Raw genomic sequence first — 19,223 nt, 5'->3', positions numbered from 1 at the left:
GGTAATGTTGAGCCACAAACAGATGGGAAATTTGGAGGAGAAAAGACAAGTCAATCAGTAATATTTACTGAGAATCTGTGGTGTGCAGAGTCCTGTACTAAGTGCTGGGTGGGAGTACAACTTCTTACTGAAACCTAGCCTCTACACTTCACTCTTTTAAAGCCAACCTACTCAGCGTGGCCCTGTGGATAGAACACAGACCTGGGAGTCAGAAGAATCTGGCTTCTAATACAGGCTCCACCACATCTGCTGCGTGACCTTGGGCAAGTCACTTAATTTCTCTGTACCTCAGTTACCTCACCTGTAAAATGGGGATTAAGACTGTGAGCCTCATATTGGACTATGTCCAATATGATTAGGCTCTTATCTACCGTGGTGCTTAGTACAGTGACTGGCACAGAGTAAGTACTTAACAAATGCCTTTTAAAAACAACAACAAAATAACATTCTGAATCTCGATTTTGTCTATCTCACCAATGACACCTTGCCCACATCCTCCCTGGAACTTCCTCTCCATTCATAGCTGACAAACTCATATGTGACTCTTCCCACTTTCAAAGCCCTTTTAAAATCACATCTCCAAGAGGCCTTCCCCGATTAATGTCTCATATCCCCTACTTGCTCTTCTTTCTGCATTGCTTAGACTATAAGCTCGTCTACTACACTGTAAGCTTGTTGTGGGCAGGGAATGTGTCTGTTTATAATAATAATAATAATTATGGTATTTTTTAAGCACTTACTATGTGCAGAGCACTGTTCTAAGCACTGGGGTAGATACAGGGTAATCAGATTGTCCCATGAGGGGCTCATATTTTTTAATCCCTATTTTTACAGATGAGGTAACTGAGGCACAGAGAAGTTAAGTGACTTACCCAAGGTCACACAGCAGATAAGTGGCGGAGCCGGGATTAGAACTCATGACCTCTGACTCCCAAGCCCCTGCTCTTTCCACTAAGCCACACTGCTTTATTGTTGTATTGTATTCTCCCAAGCACTTAGTATAGTGCTCTGCACCCAGTAAGTGCTCAATACGATTGACTGACTGCCTATGTACTTGGATCTGCAACCTTAAGGCACTTGATGGTCACTTCATCCTCAGCCCCACAGCGGCTATGTACATATCTGTAATTTATATGAGTGTCTGTCCCCCCTTCTAGACTGTAAGCTCTATGATGGCAGAGAACATATCTACCAACTCTGTTGTACTTTCCCAGTTGCTCTGGGACAGTACAGAGTACAGTGCTCTGCATGCAGTAAGTGCTCACTAAATAGAGAAGCAGCGTGGCTCAGTGGAAAGAGCACGGGCTTGGGAGTCAGAGGTCATTTGTTCGAATCCCGGCTCTGCCACTTGTCAGCTGTGTGACCGTGGGCAAGTCACTTCACTTCTCTGGGCCTCGGTTACCTCGTCTGTAAAATGGGGATTAAGACTGTGAGCCCCACCTGGGACAACCCGATTCCCCTGTGTCTACCCCAGCGCTTAGAACAGTGCTCGGCACATAGTAAGCGCTTAACAAATACCGACATTATTATTAACATTGATGATTTATTACAACTGAATAAGAAACACAGTTCCTGCTCCCAAGGAGTCTGCATTCTAAAGGAGACTGACAAACGTAAGCCATTTCCAAAAGATTGGAGAAGAAATAATATTATAACTGCCATAAGCATGTGTATGAAAGGATATATAGATAAATAAGGGCAGAAAAATGAACATGTGTATGTGTTAAGGGCAGGTGGATAAACATAAGAACTAAGGGTGGCTGTTGGATGGCCATCTGTGAAGTTGAACTTTAATCAGAGAGCCTCTCCTGAAGAGGCAGGTTTTCAGGAAGCCTTTCAAGATAGGGAAAGCTGGGGCCTGGTGGATAGGATAAGCAGATAAGCACTTAGTACAGTGTTTTGCACACAGTAAGAGCTCAATAAATATGATTGAATGAGTGAATTGGAAGAGGGAAGGAGTTCTGGGCAGAGATCAAAGACAGATTTGCTAGGCCCTACTGCTGGCAAAGTTTTAGGCAGGTCAGGGTGTTAATAGGATTTTTGACTCAGGTCAGCTCTCTATATTCCCTTGCCAAAGAGCCATGGGGCCATGCCCCAAGATTGAGAATTGTACATCCCAGGAAGGGTGTCCCTACTATGGCAGCACTGTCTTATGTTCCCTGATCAGTGAGCAAAAGATCTGGGTGATTTCCCCACCCCCTCTCACCTGGAAAGAATGCCACTTCCTCTCACTTCTTTGCCCCTCAAAAGAAAAAGCTTTCTTCAAAAGCCTCAGAAAATGACTCTCCCAATGAGAATGATCACAGTTCTGGGATCAGGTTTGGGTTAAATTGTCCTGGCAAGTGGATGGAAATTTTTTAAAATAAAGAATTCCAAGGGGCATCATTTTGCCAACCTTTGCTTGGAGAAAATTTCAGGCCGAACTGATTATTTACTGCCGTGGTTCAGCAATACCTCACATCAAGCAGCAGAGCAAGAGACCAAAAGACTAAAATTTTGATGTTGGCTAGATTCTTTTTCCTTCTTCACTTGGAAGTGATTTTCAGAGTTCCTTCTGCCCCATAAGCACTGAAGACAAGTTGGGGATGGAAGAACACCAGAGGAGAATAGGCTAAAAGGTGCTTATCAGCTTATTAGAGTTAATAACAGGTGCTTATAATGTGAACAATAGCCTCTCTATGCTTTCTGATTTCAGCTTTCCAGATATTTTTACGGACAGAAAACACAGATTTCCACCAGTTTCTGGCAGAGTGTCACCATCGAAGCTTCATTTTTCACAGCTTTCTGTAGTCAGGTATTCTCCAGATGAGCAGTTACTATTACATTTAGTGATACTAAACTATATGGGATTCAAGATGACTTGGGTTTTCTCCTAATTCTGGGTTTATTTACTCATAGATAAAATCTAGTAGTGGCAATTTTGCCAGTAGATATAAGTATCGTAGAGGGATAAGACATAAGAGTGGAAATCCATGGCTGTCTTTAATTATATGTCATAAGGTTTTGTCATTCCCTTTGAGATGGAAGTCCAAGAATTTGAATGCTATCGATGATGGTACATGGCATTTTTCCCAAGTTGGAACCTTAGCCCAGGATTCTGGTTTGTGACCATTTAAGATTACCTCCTTCCTGTCTTTCTAAAGCCCTTCTTGCAGCCCAAATGTTACCTGATTGCCTCTTCCCCATTCCAACCTAGAGGGAGCTCCATTCATCCAAGCCCCCTTAAGAGAGAGCTTGAACAGTAGTTGATCAAGTTTGACAACTTGGAGAGATTCTTTAGGATGAAAGGGGCAGAAATAAAATACTGTAATAATGGTGGTATTTGATAAGCACTTACTCTGTGTCAAGCACAATACTAAGCACTGGGTAGATACATGATGATAATCAGATCAGACACACTCCCTATTCCACATCGAGTGTGCAGTCTAACTAGGAGGGAGACCAGATATTGAATCTCCATTTTAAAGATGAGAAAACAGAGGCATAGAGAAGTTAGTGACTTGTCCTAGGTCACACAGCAGGCAAATGTCACAGGCAGGATTAGAATCCAGGTCCTCTGACTCCCAGGCTTGTCCTCTATCTAATAGGTCACAATGATTCCTTTATACCAGTTCAAGCCCAGATGACTGTTATAATGTAATGCCAGGCTGAACTGTGGTCAGTAGGTTGAGAACTCTATTTCTTCCTTTTATTATTAATTTTGGGGTAGAATAATCAGTATAATCAAAAATCACTTACTATGTGTTAAATGGAGGGGGTAGATATAAAATGATGATAATAATGGTATTTGTTAAGCATTTACTATGTGCCAAGCACTGTACTGAACACTGTGGTAGATAAAAGATAATCCGGTCCTACAAGGGACTTACATTCCAAGTAGAAGGGAGCACAGGTATTGAATCCCCATTTTGCAGATGAGGTAACAGGCACAGAGAAGTGAAGTGACTTGCCCAGTTCACATAGCAGGTAAGTGGTAGAGTTAGGATTGGAACCCAGGTTCTCTGACTCCCAGGCCCATGCTCTTTCCACTAGATTATGCTGCTTCCCTGATAATCTTATTAGTCTCTGTACCACATGGAGCTCATCTTATCCCCATTTTACAGATGAGGGTACTGAGGCACTGAGAGGGTAAGTGGCTTACCCAAATATGATCAAATCCAACACCCAAAGTCCATCTCTTAAATATTGAAGTTCTTTTTGCAAGGCAAATCTGAGGGTTACAAGTAACAGGGTCATAATGGTATGAAGGACAACCAAGAATGTTGGTCTAAGTTTGACCAGTAGAATAGGATATCAACACAGGGAAAGATAAGGATCCCCTCTTGAGAAAAAGGGTGAAAGATATTGTCATACTATGGGGGAGAAGACAAACAAGAAAAGGACTTTGGCCAGTGGAACCAGTTGGAAGGAAAGTGGGTATTCCCAAGAACCTTGAGCTGTCAGTTTCAACCTGAATTTTTCTCAGGCAGCTCCTAATCGTGTTAGTATTGAAATGAAAATTTATCAATCATTCATCCCTGTTCCTGCTCTTCCAATGCAAATCTGGGTCTGAGAAGAAAATGTAGGTCAAGTTGTTATTTTAATTAGTTTTTGTTCATGTCATTATTTCTCAGAAATCAAACTCATTAAGGTGGTGCATCCTGGAAATGAACTTAGGCTCAATGTATCCTCCAGAACCCAAGAAAGACACAAAAAATATGCTCTCTCGAAATCCTGCACTCTGTCTCTTCTGGTTGGAGTGGGGAAATTTAGTGAGAGTGAGTTGGCTTTCAGGCTCTTCTTCCCTAGTTCTTTCCTTCCTGTCATTGTAGCCTGGGCCCAAGGTTTATAAGCAGAACGGTCATCTTGACCTCAGTGGCACATTACCAGCTGGCCATTTCAACCATTATTAATTTAGGGATTAATCTGATTCAGTTCAGGGAAACTGCATTATATTTAACCTAAGAGTCAAGGAAGAGTTCCTTGTTAGTGAGAAGCCAGTGCTGTCAGCCCACCCTCTTTCAGAACAGCATTCATTCTTAGAGAGGCAAAGAAAAGAATGAGTTGACATGGCAACTAATTTACACACTTCCATCACTCCCTTGCCACTTGCTAAGCAGAAAGAGCAGCAGACTCCAGGCAGTTGATGATTTATCCAAGAAATCCCCAAATTACAGCTTTGCATTTACTTTAGCGATTTAAACATTATCCAGGTTTATGTGAGAGATCTGTATAAAAGGGAACTTCTTCAGGTTTCAGCCTAGGAAATATTGGTAGAACGTAGGAAATAAAGTGTACTCTAGCTATGTTTATCTAGTAGTTAGAAATGGGTCTTCTCAAGTGTTTCACACTGCTGTTCCTGGCGCCTCCCTAATAGCCCAAGGTCAGGTTCAGTCAGTGCGGAAGGAGTGTGTAGCAGGTAATCTTCCAGTGAGATTGCACAGTGTAGACAGCCTTCCTGAATAATTCAGGGAAAAGGATAACTGTCTACTCTGGGCTGCGCCCACTTCACTTGAAATTATTTCCTCTTCCATCAACTGACTCTTGTTATTTAACAATATTTAGCTTTGCCTTAAAGGTGGGTCCCAGAAAACTTGAAAATGCATTCTCTCATCTATTTCTCTGACTGAGTCGTGATGATTCCAATTTTAATGAAGTTGCTTCCTGATAATTGGGAGGAATTTTCTCATTCTGACCTTCCACGGTCTTATTTGAGCCTTATTCTATTTGAGCCTTGAATATGTTTTCCCTGATCGTGTGTACTAGGGGCAAGGAAAAAGAATCCCACTGTGGTTCTAATTTTCAGCTCTTCCACCTAAGCCGGGGGGGCGACGGGGGTGGGGAGGTGGGAGGGAGAGTGGGTGGCGGTGTCTATCTGGTCAACCATCCACCTTTCTGCCAAGGAACATTGTGTTTGTTTATGGAGAAAAATGCATCCCTGTTTTCTTGAATCAGCTTGAGATTGAGTGAAATCTGCGGCATCTCTGTAGCAGAAAGATCATTGGTATGTGAATTGGCATAAAGTTTTCTAGTCAAACTTACAGTGGCTGACAGGAGTTGAGTAAATTGGTGATGAGAAATTGTAGGTGATTGGCAAGTAAGTGCCTTGATCTGTATGTATGAAGTTTCAAGAATTAAGATCCCCTTTCCTCCACCCCCACCGACCCCTGCCAAAAAAATAGATGGTGCCTTCCAGTTTCAGAGGACAATTTAACTGCTCTAGTAGCCCGATCTGGCAGAAAGAGTGTTGATTCAGGCCATTTCCTGCAAAGGAGACACACAGAGCTGCCTGGGTATGATAGGTTTGGGGGGAGTTTTTGATCATCTCCTTCCACTTAAGAAATCGGTCACATCTCAAAATATTCAGCTTCAGTGAACATGTCATGGGGTGGATATACCAGAAACACACTATTATCTCCAGAGCTTGCGTGAAACAACAGTCCTGTTCCCAAAACAGATGTGTTGTGAAAACCGGCGTGACAGGCTCGTCAGATCAGGAGACGGCCTGGCACTGACAACAGCTAGGCTCTCCAGGAGGCTGGGCAAAGCATTTTCACGAGTTTGCAGTCGTTCTTCAGATTCACGCTTCTCCTCGCTTTTGGCATTTGGACTCCAAGTTTTAATTTCTCAAGGCAAACACAACCAGTGTATGAAATATATTTGAGATTCCTCAAAACAACTGGAATGAACCTATAAGACAAATGATAGAAAAATATTGGAAAATTTCACCTCTCTCCCTCTGATGAATTTCACAAAACTCTAATCCTCTTAAAGGAACTTTTCATCAACCCATTGTCTTGGGAGGACCAAGTCAGTCAATCAGTCAAACCATGGTACTTATTTTTTTATAGTATTAGTTAAGCGCTTACTATATGCCAGGCACTCTTCTAAGCACTGGGGTAGATACAAGATAATCAGGTTGGACACAGTCCATGACCCATATGGGGTTCACAATAGTAATCCCCATTTTACAGATGAGGTAACTGAGCTACAAAGAAGTTAAGTGATTTGCCCAAGGTGATCTAACAGACTAGCAGCAGATCTGGGATTAGAACTAGGTCCATCTGACTCCCAGGCCCATGCTCTATCCATTAGGCTATTGTTTGAGCACTCACGGAGTGTGAAGCCTTGTATTTAGATGCTTAGAGGACGAGAGAAGCAAGAGGTACTTTCCCTCCACTAAAGAACTTCAATCAATGATTTTTATTGATCACTTACTTTGTGTAGAGCCTTGAACAGAGTGCTTGGGAAAGTACAACAGAATTAGAAGACAGTTCCCTACCCATAATGAGCTTAATGGTATATACTGAATGCTTACTGGGTGCAGAGCACTATACTAAGTGCTTGGGAGTGTTCAATACAATAGAGTTGGTAGACACATTCTCTACCCAAGCTCCCAATCCAGAGGACTTAAAATATAATGAGGGAGACAGACAAAAGGTGTTTATAAATAATGGGAGCAGAAGGAAGAACAAGATGCCAGAAAGCAAAGGGATGATTATCCACCATTGTTGTATGGTAGAAGATTTCCCAGCCTTCTTGGATCTGACCCTCACCATTGACAAGGGAAGCAGCATGGTCTAGTGGAAAGAGCACAGGCCCGGTTAGAGAAGCAGCGTGGCTCAGTGGAAAGAGCGCGGGCTTTGGAGTCAGAGGCCATGGGTTCAAATCCCGGATCTGCCACTTGTCAGCTGTGTGACTGTGGGCAAGTCACTTCACTTCTCTGGGCCTCAGTTCCCTCATCTGTAAAATGGGGATTAAGACTGTGAGCCCCACGTGGGACAATCTGATTCCCCTGTGTCTACCCCAGCGCTTAGAACAGTGCTCTGCACATCGTAAGCGCTTAACAAATACCAACATTAGTCAGAGGACCTGAGTTCTAATCCCAGCTTCTCCACTTCTCTGCTGTGTAACCTTGGGCAAGTCACTTCACTTCTCTGAGCCTGGTACCTCATCTGTAAAACGGGGATTAAAACTGTAAGCCACATGTGGGACAGGGACTCTGTCCAACCCAATTTGCTTGTATCCACCTCAGCAGATAATACAGTGCCTGGCACACAGTAAGCACTTAACAAATACCGTAATTATCATCGTTCTCTGTTTCTCAGTTCCCTCATTTGCAAAATAGAGATTCAGTACCTGTTCTCCCTTCTAGTTAGACTGTGAGCCCCATGTGGGACCTGGTTATCTTGTCTCTACCGCAGTCTTGTCACATACAAGCAGTTATTTTTGGCAAACACCATTAAGTCTAATTCCAACCTAGTATATTTTTTGGTCCAGTATTGATTGTACTTCCCAGTTGTTTCTTTATTCTTCACTTGAAATCGTAGCAGAAATAAAGCTACCTCCCTGTGCTTCCTTACCCAGTTTTTTGATATATTGTTTGGTGTGGTGGAGGAGTGTAATGTCAGCCTCAGTTTAGACTGCCACGAATAGCAATAATAAGTCTGGTATTTGTTAAGCACTATGTGTCAAGCACTGCGTTAAGTGCTGAGGTAAATACAAGATAATCAGGTCCCACATGGGGCTCACAGTCTAGGAGGGAAAACAGGTATTGGATCACCATTTTGCAGATGAAGGAACTGAGGCCCAGCGAAGTTAAGTGTCTTGGCCAAGGTCACACAGCTGACAAGTGGCCGAGCCAGGATTAGCACCCAGGTTCTCTGACTCCCAGGCCTGTGCTCCTTACACATTGCTTCCCATGAAGGGATTGGGGCTTCTCTTCTTTCAGAAGATGCTTTTAAAATTCTCTGGCAAGGAAAATTCATTGTGCCCCTTGCTTTGTCCTCAAACCTTAACCAGGAGTTTCATAAATCAAATATTCCGACTTCTCGATGTTGTTTCTCTAGTCACCCCAGGTGATCTTTAAAGAATAAAACCTGCACTTGAAGGGCTACAACCATGTTTCACTTTGAGGGGGACTTCAAAGAGCCTCGCAAGCCTTCAGTTTCCTACAGCAAGCATTGAACAAGTGCTTGGTCAAGAAAAGATTTGAAAGCAGGACTAATTGTGGGAGGCAAACATAAAGGAAACTGGGGAAACCCTCTTGTTCTGAGCCACGCACTCCCGTTGGCTCCCCCTGGAAAGTGAAGATAATGATGGTGGGAAGCAGAGCAACAGGATTACTTAGTTGTTTTTCTTAGCTCTGAGATTGAATGTGGTCTGTTTCTCCCTCACCTCCCCCAAACTCTTCGCATGGTGGTGGACGTGGGACATATTCACTGGGCAGGACTCGATTTACCCAATGCTGTGGGAGGAGGAAGGATATGTTGCTGGCGAGCCTCCACTTGAACTGAACTTTATGAGGTGTACTAAATTGAGTCACAAGTACAAAAGATCAGCATAATAAAAGCTGTAATTTCTCCATTCCCCACTGGGGAATATACTTCTTTTCGATGACCTATGCTGAGAAGGAGGAAAAAATGTGAGTGCACTGAGTGGGCTTAAAATCAGAGCCTTTGGATTTCAGAATTGGGAACTTGACCTTGTATCACCTTCAGCCACATCCTGAAGCACCAGAGGGAAAGTGATTTCAACGTGCACCATGATAAGTAAACACGTAGAAGGGAGGAGACACACTGCCATAAGCCATTTGGATGGCTGTTTAGGGAATTGGGCAGTGACAAAAGAAATTAAACACAGTAATGGCTTTTGACAACAACAGTATGTCAAGGGAATTCAAACAGCACAAATAAAGGGTTATACCTCTCTCAACAACATTCCTAATGTATACCCTAATTTATTAGTCTGGGAGATATTTGTCTTTGAAATCCAGTTGTGTAGTAATATGTGCATACATAGCTGTCCCTTGTTTTTAAAGATGACACTACCACTGGGGAGATAGAATCCATGTGGGCAAGTGTGACATGTTTTTCTGCACAGTTTTCCCTTTCTGCTGTGCTGGTATATTTGTCTCATAAAGGGTCTGTCTGTTTTCAGCACTGCATTTTAATAGCCCAGTCTTCACCAAATCTTGGCTCAGCAAGAGTACTCCTGTTTGCTGTCCACCAGGCAGGTCTCCCAACAGTTCGTTTCCCTGTTGGGTTTGAGAAGGCACTTCACTCAGTCACTAAATTGTTATCTTGCTGGCATCTGTGTGCCCCCTTTCACTTCAGCACCTAGCAGCTGATTGACTGTCCTGTTGCCAGCATTCTCTCTATACGTCCTGCCCAGTAGAACTGTATTGCAGTTGACTGACACCAAAACATTCTGGAAACCCCTGACTGGTAACCATGTCCTGCCATTGGCTTTGGTTCATTAGGTAATGCTAGTGAAGCTGTTCAGGCTGGTTGTGCCCTCTGTCCAGTAAGAAAGCATAACTGACACTATCAGGGGAAGAAGTGTGGCCTCGTGGTAAGGGCAAGGGGCCTGGATTTCAGAGGACCTGGATTCTAGGTCCACTTGCTGTCTATGTGACCTCGAGCAAATGATTTAACTTCTCTGTGCCTCACTTTCTTCATCTGTAAGATGGAGATTCAATTCCTGTTCTCCCTCTTACTTAGACTGTGAGCCCCATGTGGAACAGGAACGGTGTCCTACCTGATTACCTTGTACCTACCCTGGAGTTTAGAACAGTGCGTGACATAGTAAGCACTTGGAGAAGCAGCATGGTGTAGTGCATAAAGCAAATGCTTGGGAGTCAGAAGGTCATGGGTTCTAATCCCAGCTCTGCCACTTGTCTGCTGTGTGATCTTGGGCAAGTCACTTAACTTCTCTGGGCCTCAGTTACCTCATCTGTAAAATGGGGATTGAAACAGTGAGCCCTATGTGGGACAGGGGGACTGTATCCACCACAGCACTTGGTTCAGTGCCTGAAATATAGTAAGCATTTAACAAATAAAATTATAATTATTAATAATAACCAATACTGTTATTATTGTTGTTGTTATTATTAACAGTCTTGTAGAAGGTTGGACACCAAAACTGCCTTATAGACCTTGAACTTCACATAGAACTTGCTTCCTCAGGATCACTATTCTCTGATTTGCAGTGTCCCCAAACCTGTACTGGTCTTTTTAAAAAAATTCTGTCTTCTACCTCTTTGTCTATCACATCATCGGGAAGTGTACTGCCTTAGTATTAGGTTTTGGTGACTGCTTCAGTTCTTGTGTTGTTGATGAAGGTCTTTGGTTGTGTGTGGGCTGGTCCACAATTGGTTTTCTCCAAATTCATTGTCAGTACATAGTGCTGTATTGAGCCTACAAAGAGTTTCATAGTTACTGCCATATTGGCCATGGGTATGTGCTTCTAGAGCCCAGTTGCCTACATAAAGCAGTTCCTGAACTATAGTCTTAAAGATTTTTGATAGGGTTTGCAACCTCCTGAATTGGAAGATTTTCCCAGAAAATCCAAAGCGTGTACGAACCTCAGCTTCCAGATCTCTCACTGCAACCTTAAACACAGCAGCATAGAATCTATTAAATGAGAGTGGACTTGCCAAACAGCCCTGTTTCACTCTAAAGGTTCCTACAGGGAACTTTTGACTCCAGTGACTTGACTGATGACTGTGTTGTGAAGTGGCCTCTATATAGATCATGGTATCCTAAAAGAAGCAGCGTGGCGCAGTGGAAAGAGCACGGGCTTTGGAGTCAGGGCTCATGAGTTCGAATCCCAGCTCTGCCACTTGTCGGCTGTGTGACTGTGGGCAAGTCACTTAACTTCTCTGTGCCTCAGTTCCCTCATCTGTAAAATGGGGATTAAGACTGTGAGCCCCACGTGGGACAACCTGATTCCCCTATGTCTACCCCAGCGCTTAGAACAGTGCTCGGCACATAGTACGCGCTTAATAAATACCAACATTATTATTATTATTATCTTTGGTTAGCAGGCCCCAGCCATAGTCTGTTGAGAATGGAGACTGCTTGTAAAGTCATGAACACAGTACAGAGGTCTTGGGGTTTACTAGCTGTACTTTTCCTGTTTTTGTTGCACTATGAAGATCATTTCTGCTATGCTGTCTTTTGGTCTTAAGCTATACTGTGAATCAGGTTATACATTATTGATTATTTTCTTCAGTAGTCTTTGCAGAAGGATCCTGGCAAAAATGTTGCCCACATTGAAAAGCAGTAAGGTTCAATCAGTCAATTGTACTTATTGAATTCCTACAGTATACAGAGCACTTTATAGATTGCTTGGGAGAGTTCAATAGAATTAGTGGATGTGATTCTGGCCCTCCAGGAGCTTACCTTCTAGTTTTCACAGTCAGCTGTCTTCCTTTACTTCTTGAAGCTGGTGATTATTTTAACATCTTTTGAAGTACTGTGGCTTTTCTCCCATGTTCCACAAGTTGACAAAAATCTCCTCAAATCCGCCAATCACACTCCCCCCCCCTTCAAAGCCCTACTGAAGGTTCACCTCCTCCAGGAGGACTTCCCAGACTAAGCCCCCCTTTTCTTCTTCTCCCCCTCCTCCCCACCTCTCCCCAACTTGCTCCCTTTGCTCTACCCCCCTCCCCACCCCACAGTACTTGTGTAAACATGTACATATATATATAATTCTATTTATATTAATGCCTGTTTTACTTGTTCTGATGTGTGTGTGTGTACTTATATATATATAAAATTCTATTTATTTATATTGATGCTATTGATTCCTGTTTACTCCTGTCTCCCCTCTTCTAGACTGTGAGCCCACTGTGGGCAGGAATTGTCTCTCTTTGTTGCTGAATTGTACTTTCCAAGCACTTAGTATAGTGCTCTGCACACAGTAAATGCTCAATAAATACAAATGAATGAATGAAAATCAGGGGCCAACTTCTGAGGATTAGGCCTTCATGTTTATAAATTTCTGCAGGAAGGCCGTTAAATCCAGGCACTTTTCCGTGTTTTCTGGCTTTGACTGCTTTAATAGTTTGGTTGTTGCTTTTCAATGCATCAATTGTACTAATAGCTCAAATTGGAAACATTTGAGTCTGTGGCCACTCCGTCACTTGGCCTCATGTGATTGCAGTGGTTTATACATCTACCAATGATGATATAATCTAGGAGATGACTTTGGATGCATCCATATTACCTGTCTTTCATTTGGGAGGCAGAAGATGGGGTTAGTATTTGCTCTATCCATTAACCCATGCTGCTTCTCAAGTCACACAATTTTTGTGTCAAATTAAAGCCTCTCCACTGGCCTTCTCTCCTTAGTCTGTCTGACCCCATCTTAAACCAGGTCCACTCTCCAAACCTCAGTCGGATCAGGGGTTGGTAGAACAATGTGACCGTCCCTGAAAAATGGAAGGATCCCTTGGTTTCCTTCTCAGAGTTGTTTGGGTAAAAAGGACAGCAGAGTGCAGATTGCTAGTCCTCATACAATGACTTGCAGTGAATAATAATAATAATAGTAGTCGTGGTATCTGTTAAGGATTTAATATTTACTAAGCACTGCAGTCAATACAGTCAGTTCAGACAGTCCCATTCCCTCCTGGCGCTCACAGTCTAAAGGGAAGGGAGAGAAGACATTTAATCCCCATGTTACAGATGGGAAATCTGAGGCAAAGAGAGGTGAAGTGATTTGCCCAAAACCACACAGAGGGCAAATGGTGGAGCTGGGATTAGAACCTAGGTGTCCTGACATCCAGTCTTGTACCCTTTTCACTAGGCCACACTACTGCATGGCTCACACTGTGAGAGTTTGGTGGGGAGGCGAGAGGAAGGTGCAGAATGGTGGGGGCATTTTGGCATGCCAGCTTCAGGGAGAGAATAAGGGGAGCTGGTTTCCTCTTTGTAGCTCCTGAAGATGCTCTTGACAGTCTTCCAGACATGAGGAGCAGATTCCGGCTGTTCCTGCTTTGAAGAGCCACTTGGCCTCTCCGGCAAGGGGAACCTCCAGTGGGGGTATGGGACAAGTTCCCCCTTATCCTTGACCCAAGTATGTAACTCAGTAATAATAATAATAATTATAGTATTTGTTAGCACTTACTATGTGCAGAGCACTGTTCTAAGCGCTGAGGTAGATACAGGGTAATCAGATTGTCCCACCTGGGGCTCACATTTTTTAATCCCCATTTTTACAGATGAGGTAACAGGCACAGAGAAGTTAAGTGACTTGCCCAAGGTCACACATCTGACAAGTGGTGGAGCTGGGATTAGAACCAATGCATGACCTCTGACTCCCAAGCCCATGCTCTTTCCACTAAGTCATACTGCTTCTCTATAGAGTAATATCAATCTCAGATGAGGTAACTGAGGCACAGAGAAGTTAAGTGACTTGCCCAAGGTCACACAGCTGACAAGTGGTGGAGCTGGGTTAGAACCCATGACCTCTGATTCCCAAGCCCATGCTCTTTCCACTAAGCCATACTGCTTCTCTATAGAGTAATATCGATCTCAGATGATACCTGAACACAGCCCAGTGCATGGCTTTGGTTTCTAGCCAGACTCGAGTAGCCTCTAGAATTTAAATGACATAATGATAATAATTATGGTATTTGTTAAGCGCTTACTCTATATGAGGCACTGTACTAAGTTCTGGATACAAGCAAATCATGTTGGACAGTCTCTATTCTAATGTGGGGCTCACAGTCTCAATCCTTATTTTACAGATGAGTAACTGAGGCTCAGAGAAGTAAAGTGACTTACTCAAGGTCACACAACAGATAAGTGGTAGAGCTGGGATTAGAACCCATGATTTTGACTCCCACTCGCAGGCTGCTTCTTGTTGTGGGCAGGAAATGTGCCTATTTATTGTTATATTGTACTCTCCCAACACTTGTTACAATACTTTGCACAGTACAGTACAGTAAGCTCTCAATAACTACCATTGAAAGAATTAATCTGGGGAATGAAATGCAACTTTTTGTTTAAATGGTATTTAAGTGCTTACTAAGCATTGAGATAGATATAAGCAGTGTGACTAGGAAAGAGCACGGGCTTGGGAGTCAGGGGACTTGGGTTCTAATCCCAGCTCCTCTCCTTGTCTGCTGGTTGACCTTGGGCAAGTCGCTTAACTTCTCTGTGCCTCAGTTATCTCATCTGTAAAATGGGGATTAAGACTGTGAGCCCCACATGGGACAACCTGATTACCTTGTATTACATTGTACCTACCCCCATACTTAGAAGAGTGCTTGGCACATAGTAAGTGCTTAACAAATGCCATCATTATTATTATATAAGATAATCAGGTTGTAATAGTCCCTGTCCCACATGGGACTCACAGTCTTTCTCCCCATTTTACAGATGAGGTTACTGAGTCACAGAGAAGTTAAGCGATTGCCCAAGGTCACACAGCAGACAAGTGTCAGAGTCAGGATTAGAACCCAGGTCCTCTGACTCCCAGGCCCAGTCTCCTTCCTTTAGGCCACACTGCTTCCCTACTGCTTCCTTACTTCCAGTTGTGTGTTTAACTTTCATTTTAAATCCACATAGTATGTTATAGGATCTTTTTAATGGAGAATGGTGAAAAACTTGAAGAATTTTATTTTTCTTAGAGAGAAGTTCAGTTAAGTACCAGATCTCAGTCCAAGGATCACCCAGAAAGGGGCTTTAGGCACAAAGCAGCTGTCACTGGCTCTCTCAATCCTCTAAACAAACTCAGTGACCTGTAGCATAAGAGAATTTTGAAGAATTGGACCAAAAAGCAGTCCTACCTCTGCTTCAGCAGCCCAGGGAGATGGACTTGAATATCTCCTTGAAAAATGAACTACCAATGCCTCCGGTTTCTGGACCACACACAGGTTATGATACTTCTGTTTTTTACCCTATTTACAATGGGGAATGACTGACTGAGCAGCATATAATTTGATAGACTAAGGCATTTAACGGAGCCTGAAATGCCATTTGCCTTTCACAGTGCAATTTTGAAAGTTTTGTGTTTAGAAAAGACAAGTGAATTGGCTGACGTGTTAAATGAACTGAATCGAGGTATTGCAGAGACCTTCCTGCTTTTGCTGGATTTTCATTTCCAAATTGGCTCACATTATGCTAAAGTGAAGTGGAGGGTCTATGGAAAACAAAGACCACTGTAGAGTGTTTAAATATTAAGACCAGCAAGGAAATTATAGGCTTTGGGATGAACTAAGATGAGGAGAAAGTCCCTCTCTCTGGGGTTCATTGCCTCTCTTTAAGGAAATACCCTGTGGGACTGAGTGTGTTGAAGTTGAAGTATGTTACTCTCCTTCTTGCCCAATCCAATGAACTCTACTCCATCACCTTAATCTCAACCTCTGAGCTGCCTTTGGAACATGGACCACCCACTTCTCCTTGAAACATCACCTAATCTTGGTTTCACTTACACCAAACTTCAACTTGGTCATCTTCAACTGTTCATTCTCCAGTGACTTCTCCCCCACTGCTTTCAAACACGCTTCCATATCCCCTACCTTAAAAAAATGCTCCCTTGATCCCACAGCTCCCTCTGGTTATCTCCCCACCTCTCCAAAGTCCCTGAGCATTCATCTCTAAACTCCTCAAGCGAGTTGTCTATACCCACTGTCTCCACAACTGCCTTCTCCAATTCCTCCTTGACCCCCTCCAGTGTAGTTTCCCCCTCTTCACTCCACACAAACAGTCCTCTCTAAGATAACAATGATCTCCTTCTCATCAAATCCAATGGTCTTTACTCCATCCTAATCCCCCTAGGCCTCTCAGTTGCCTTCAACACTGAGAATCAGCTCTTTCTCCTGGATACATTATCCAATCTTGGCTTCACTGACACTGTCCTCTTCTGGTTCTCTTCCTATCTTTCTGGCTGCTTATTCTCTGACTCTTATGTAGGTTCCCCTTCTGCCTCCTACCCTCTGTCAGTGGGGATTTCTCAAGGCTGAGTATTGGGTCTCCTTCTATTCTCTGTCTATACCTACTCCCTTGGAGAACTCGTATGCTCCCATGACTTCAACTATCATCTTTACACAGATAGTGTAAAGCCATCTCTACATGGCTTCAATTATCATCTTTAAAATTTGCCCTTTCCTCTTCATCCAAACGGCTACCATATTAATCCAATTACTTACCCTGTCCTGCCTTGCTGATGCAGTCATCAGCATCAGCTTCCTCACTGACCCCCCAGCCTCCAATCCATACTACATTCTGCTGCCTGGATCATTTTTCTACAAAGTCATTCAGTCCTTGTTTTCCCCACTCCTCAGAAACCTCTAACGGATGCTCATCCACCATCTTATCAAAGAGAAACACCTTACCGTTGGCTTTAAAGCACTCAGGGACTTTGCCCCCAATACAGCTCATCCTGCACACTTCACTCCTCTAATGCTAACCTACTCACTGTACCTAAATCTCCTCTGTCTCACCACAGTCCTCCCATGTCCTGCCTCTGGTCTGGAAAACCCTCCCTCTTCATATCTAGCAGATGATCACTCTCCCCACCTCCAAAACTTTATTTAAAAGTACACCTCCTCCAAGAGGCCTTCCCCCACTAAGCCCTCATTCCTCTTCTCCCACTCCCTTCTGCGTCACCCTTGTGCTTGGATTTGCACCCTTTATTCACCCCTCCCTCAGCATCATAATTTATTTATATTAATGTGTACCACTCTAGATTGTGAGCTCACTTTGGGCAGGGAGTGTGTCTACCAACTTTGTTTTATTGTACTCTCCCATGTGCTTAGTACAATTCTTTGCGCACAGTAAGTGCTCAATAAATAAGATTGATTCCCAAATTTACATCTCCAGCCCTGATCCTGCTCTTTCTCTGCGGTCTCATATTTCTTCCTGCCTTCAGAACATTTCTACTTGAATGTCACGCTGACACTTCAAACTTAACATGTCCAAAACTGAACTCCTTATCTTCTCATCCAAACTCTGTCCTCCCCCTGCCTTTCCTATCACTATAGACAGCATCACTATCCTTCCTATCTCACAAGCCTGTAACCTTGGCATTGTCCTCTATTCTCCTCTTTCCTACATCCCACATATTCAATCTGTCATCAAATCCCATGGATTCTACCTTTATAACATTACTAAAGTCTGCCATTTCCTCTCCATCCAAACTACTATTACATTGATCCAAACACTTATCCTATCCCACCTTTACTACTGCATCAGTATGCTCACTAACCTCCCTGCCTCCCCCGTCTCCCCACTCTAGTCCATACTGCACTCTGCTGCACAGGTCGTTTTTCTACAGAATTGTTCAGTCCACATTTCCCCACTCCTCAAGATCCTCCAGTGGTTGCCCATCCACCTCCACATCAAACAGAATCTCATTACTATTGCCTTGAAAGCATGGAATTACCTTGCCCCCTCCTACGTTAACTTGCTGCTCTCCTACTACAACCCAGCCTGCACACTTTGATCACATAAGGCCAACGTACTCACTGAACCTTGATCTCATTTATCTTGCCGCCAACCTCTCACTTACCCTATCGTACCTCACTGAACTCCTTCTCCAGCCTATCCTGCACACTTCTCTCCTCTAGCTTGCTGACTGTGCCCTGATCTCATTTATCTCACCTCTGACCCCTTTCCCACATCTTCCCTCTGTCCTCCATTTCCCTCTCCTCCATATATGCCAGACCACCACTCTCTCAAAATTCAAAGCCTTATTAAGGTCACTTCTCCTCCAAGAGGTCTCCCCCAGTGAAGCCCTCTTTCCCCAACTTCCTCTCCCTTCTGTGTCATGTATGCACGTGGTTCTGTACCCTTTGAACAGTTGGAATTCACCCCATCCTCAGCCCCACAGCACTTATGCAGATAGCCACAATTTATATTAATGCCTGTCTCCTCAATGTGGTGTAGTGGATAGAGCCCGGCTCTACCACTTGTCTGCTCTGGGACTTTGGGCAAGTCCTCATTGCCTCCATTACTTCATCTGTAAAATGGGGATTAAGACTGTGAGCACCATGTGGGACAGGGACAGTGTCCAACCTGATTTGCCATATATCCACCTCAGCGCTTAGAACAGTGCCTGGCACATAGTAAGTGCTTAAATTTCACTATCATTAATATTATTAGTCTTATTGTGGGCAGAGAATATCTCTTCCAAATGTGTTATATTGTACTCTCCAAAGCTCTTAGGACATTGCTCTGCATATAGCAAACACTCAGTAAATACGATTGCTTCATTGAAGTAAGAAAATGTTGTGCATGCCAACATTTGTGGAGGAGCTGATGCATTAACAGAGTTCCTTTGTGAACCGAGTGATTATTGAGGCCCCAAGCCACCCCTCCCTGCTATTATGCATGTGGGGCCACTGCCGTAGCAATGGGTTCAGACTGATGTAGCAAAGCCCTGAGAAAACCTTCCTTTCCCAAGTTCAGACTTAGCTCGCCTCAAGGCCAGCATTGGCCAGGGATTTCAGATCC

General features: G+C 43.5%; 1 protein-coding gene across 1 annotated transcript in view; it reads left to right on the top strand.

Annotated features, from left to right (window-relative positions):
• Positions 1-19,223, top strand: part of TTLL11 (tubulin tyrosine ligase like 11) — a 216,666-nt gene that overhangs the window by 137,671 nt on the left and 59,772 nt on the right. Inside the window, exon 7 of the mRNA XM_029063565.1 lies at positions 2,696-2,794. Coding sequence (XP_028919398.1) covers positions 2,696-2,794 — 99 coding nt within the window. The remainder of the gene's footprint in view (positions 1-2,695; positions 2,795-19,223) is intronic.

The sequence above is a fragment of the Ornithorhynchus anatinus genome, chromosome 4, assembly GCF_004115215.2.
Source record: "Ornithorhynchus anatinus isolate Pmale09 chromosome 4, mOrnAna1.pri.v4, whole genome shotgun sequence".
Taxonomy (NCBI): Eukaryota; Metazoa; Chordata; class Mammalia; order Monotremata; family Ornithorhynchidae; genus Ornithorhynchus; species Ornithorhynchus anatinus.
The sequence above is the reverse complement of the archived record's forward strand: the minus strand, read 5'-3'. Positions and strand labels throughout refer to the sequence as shown.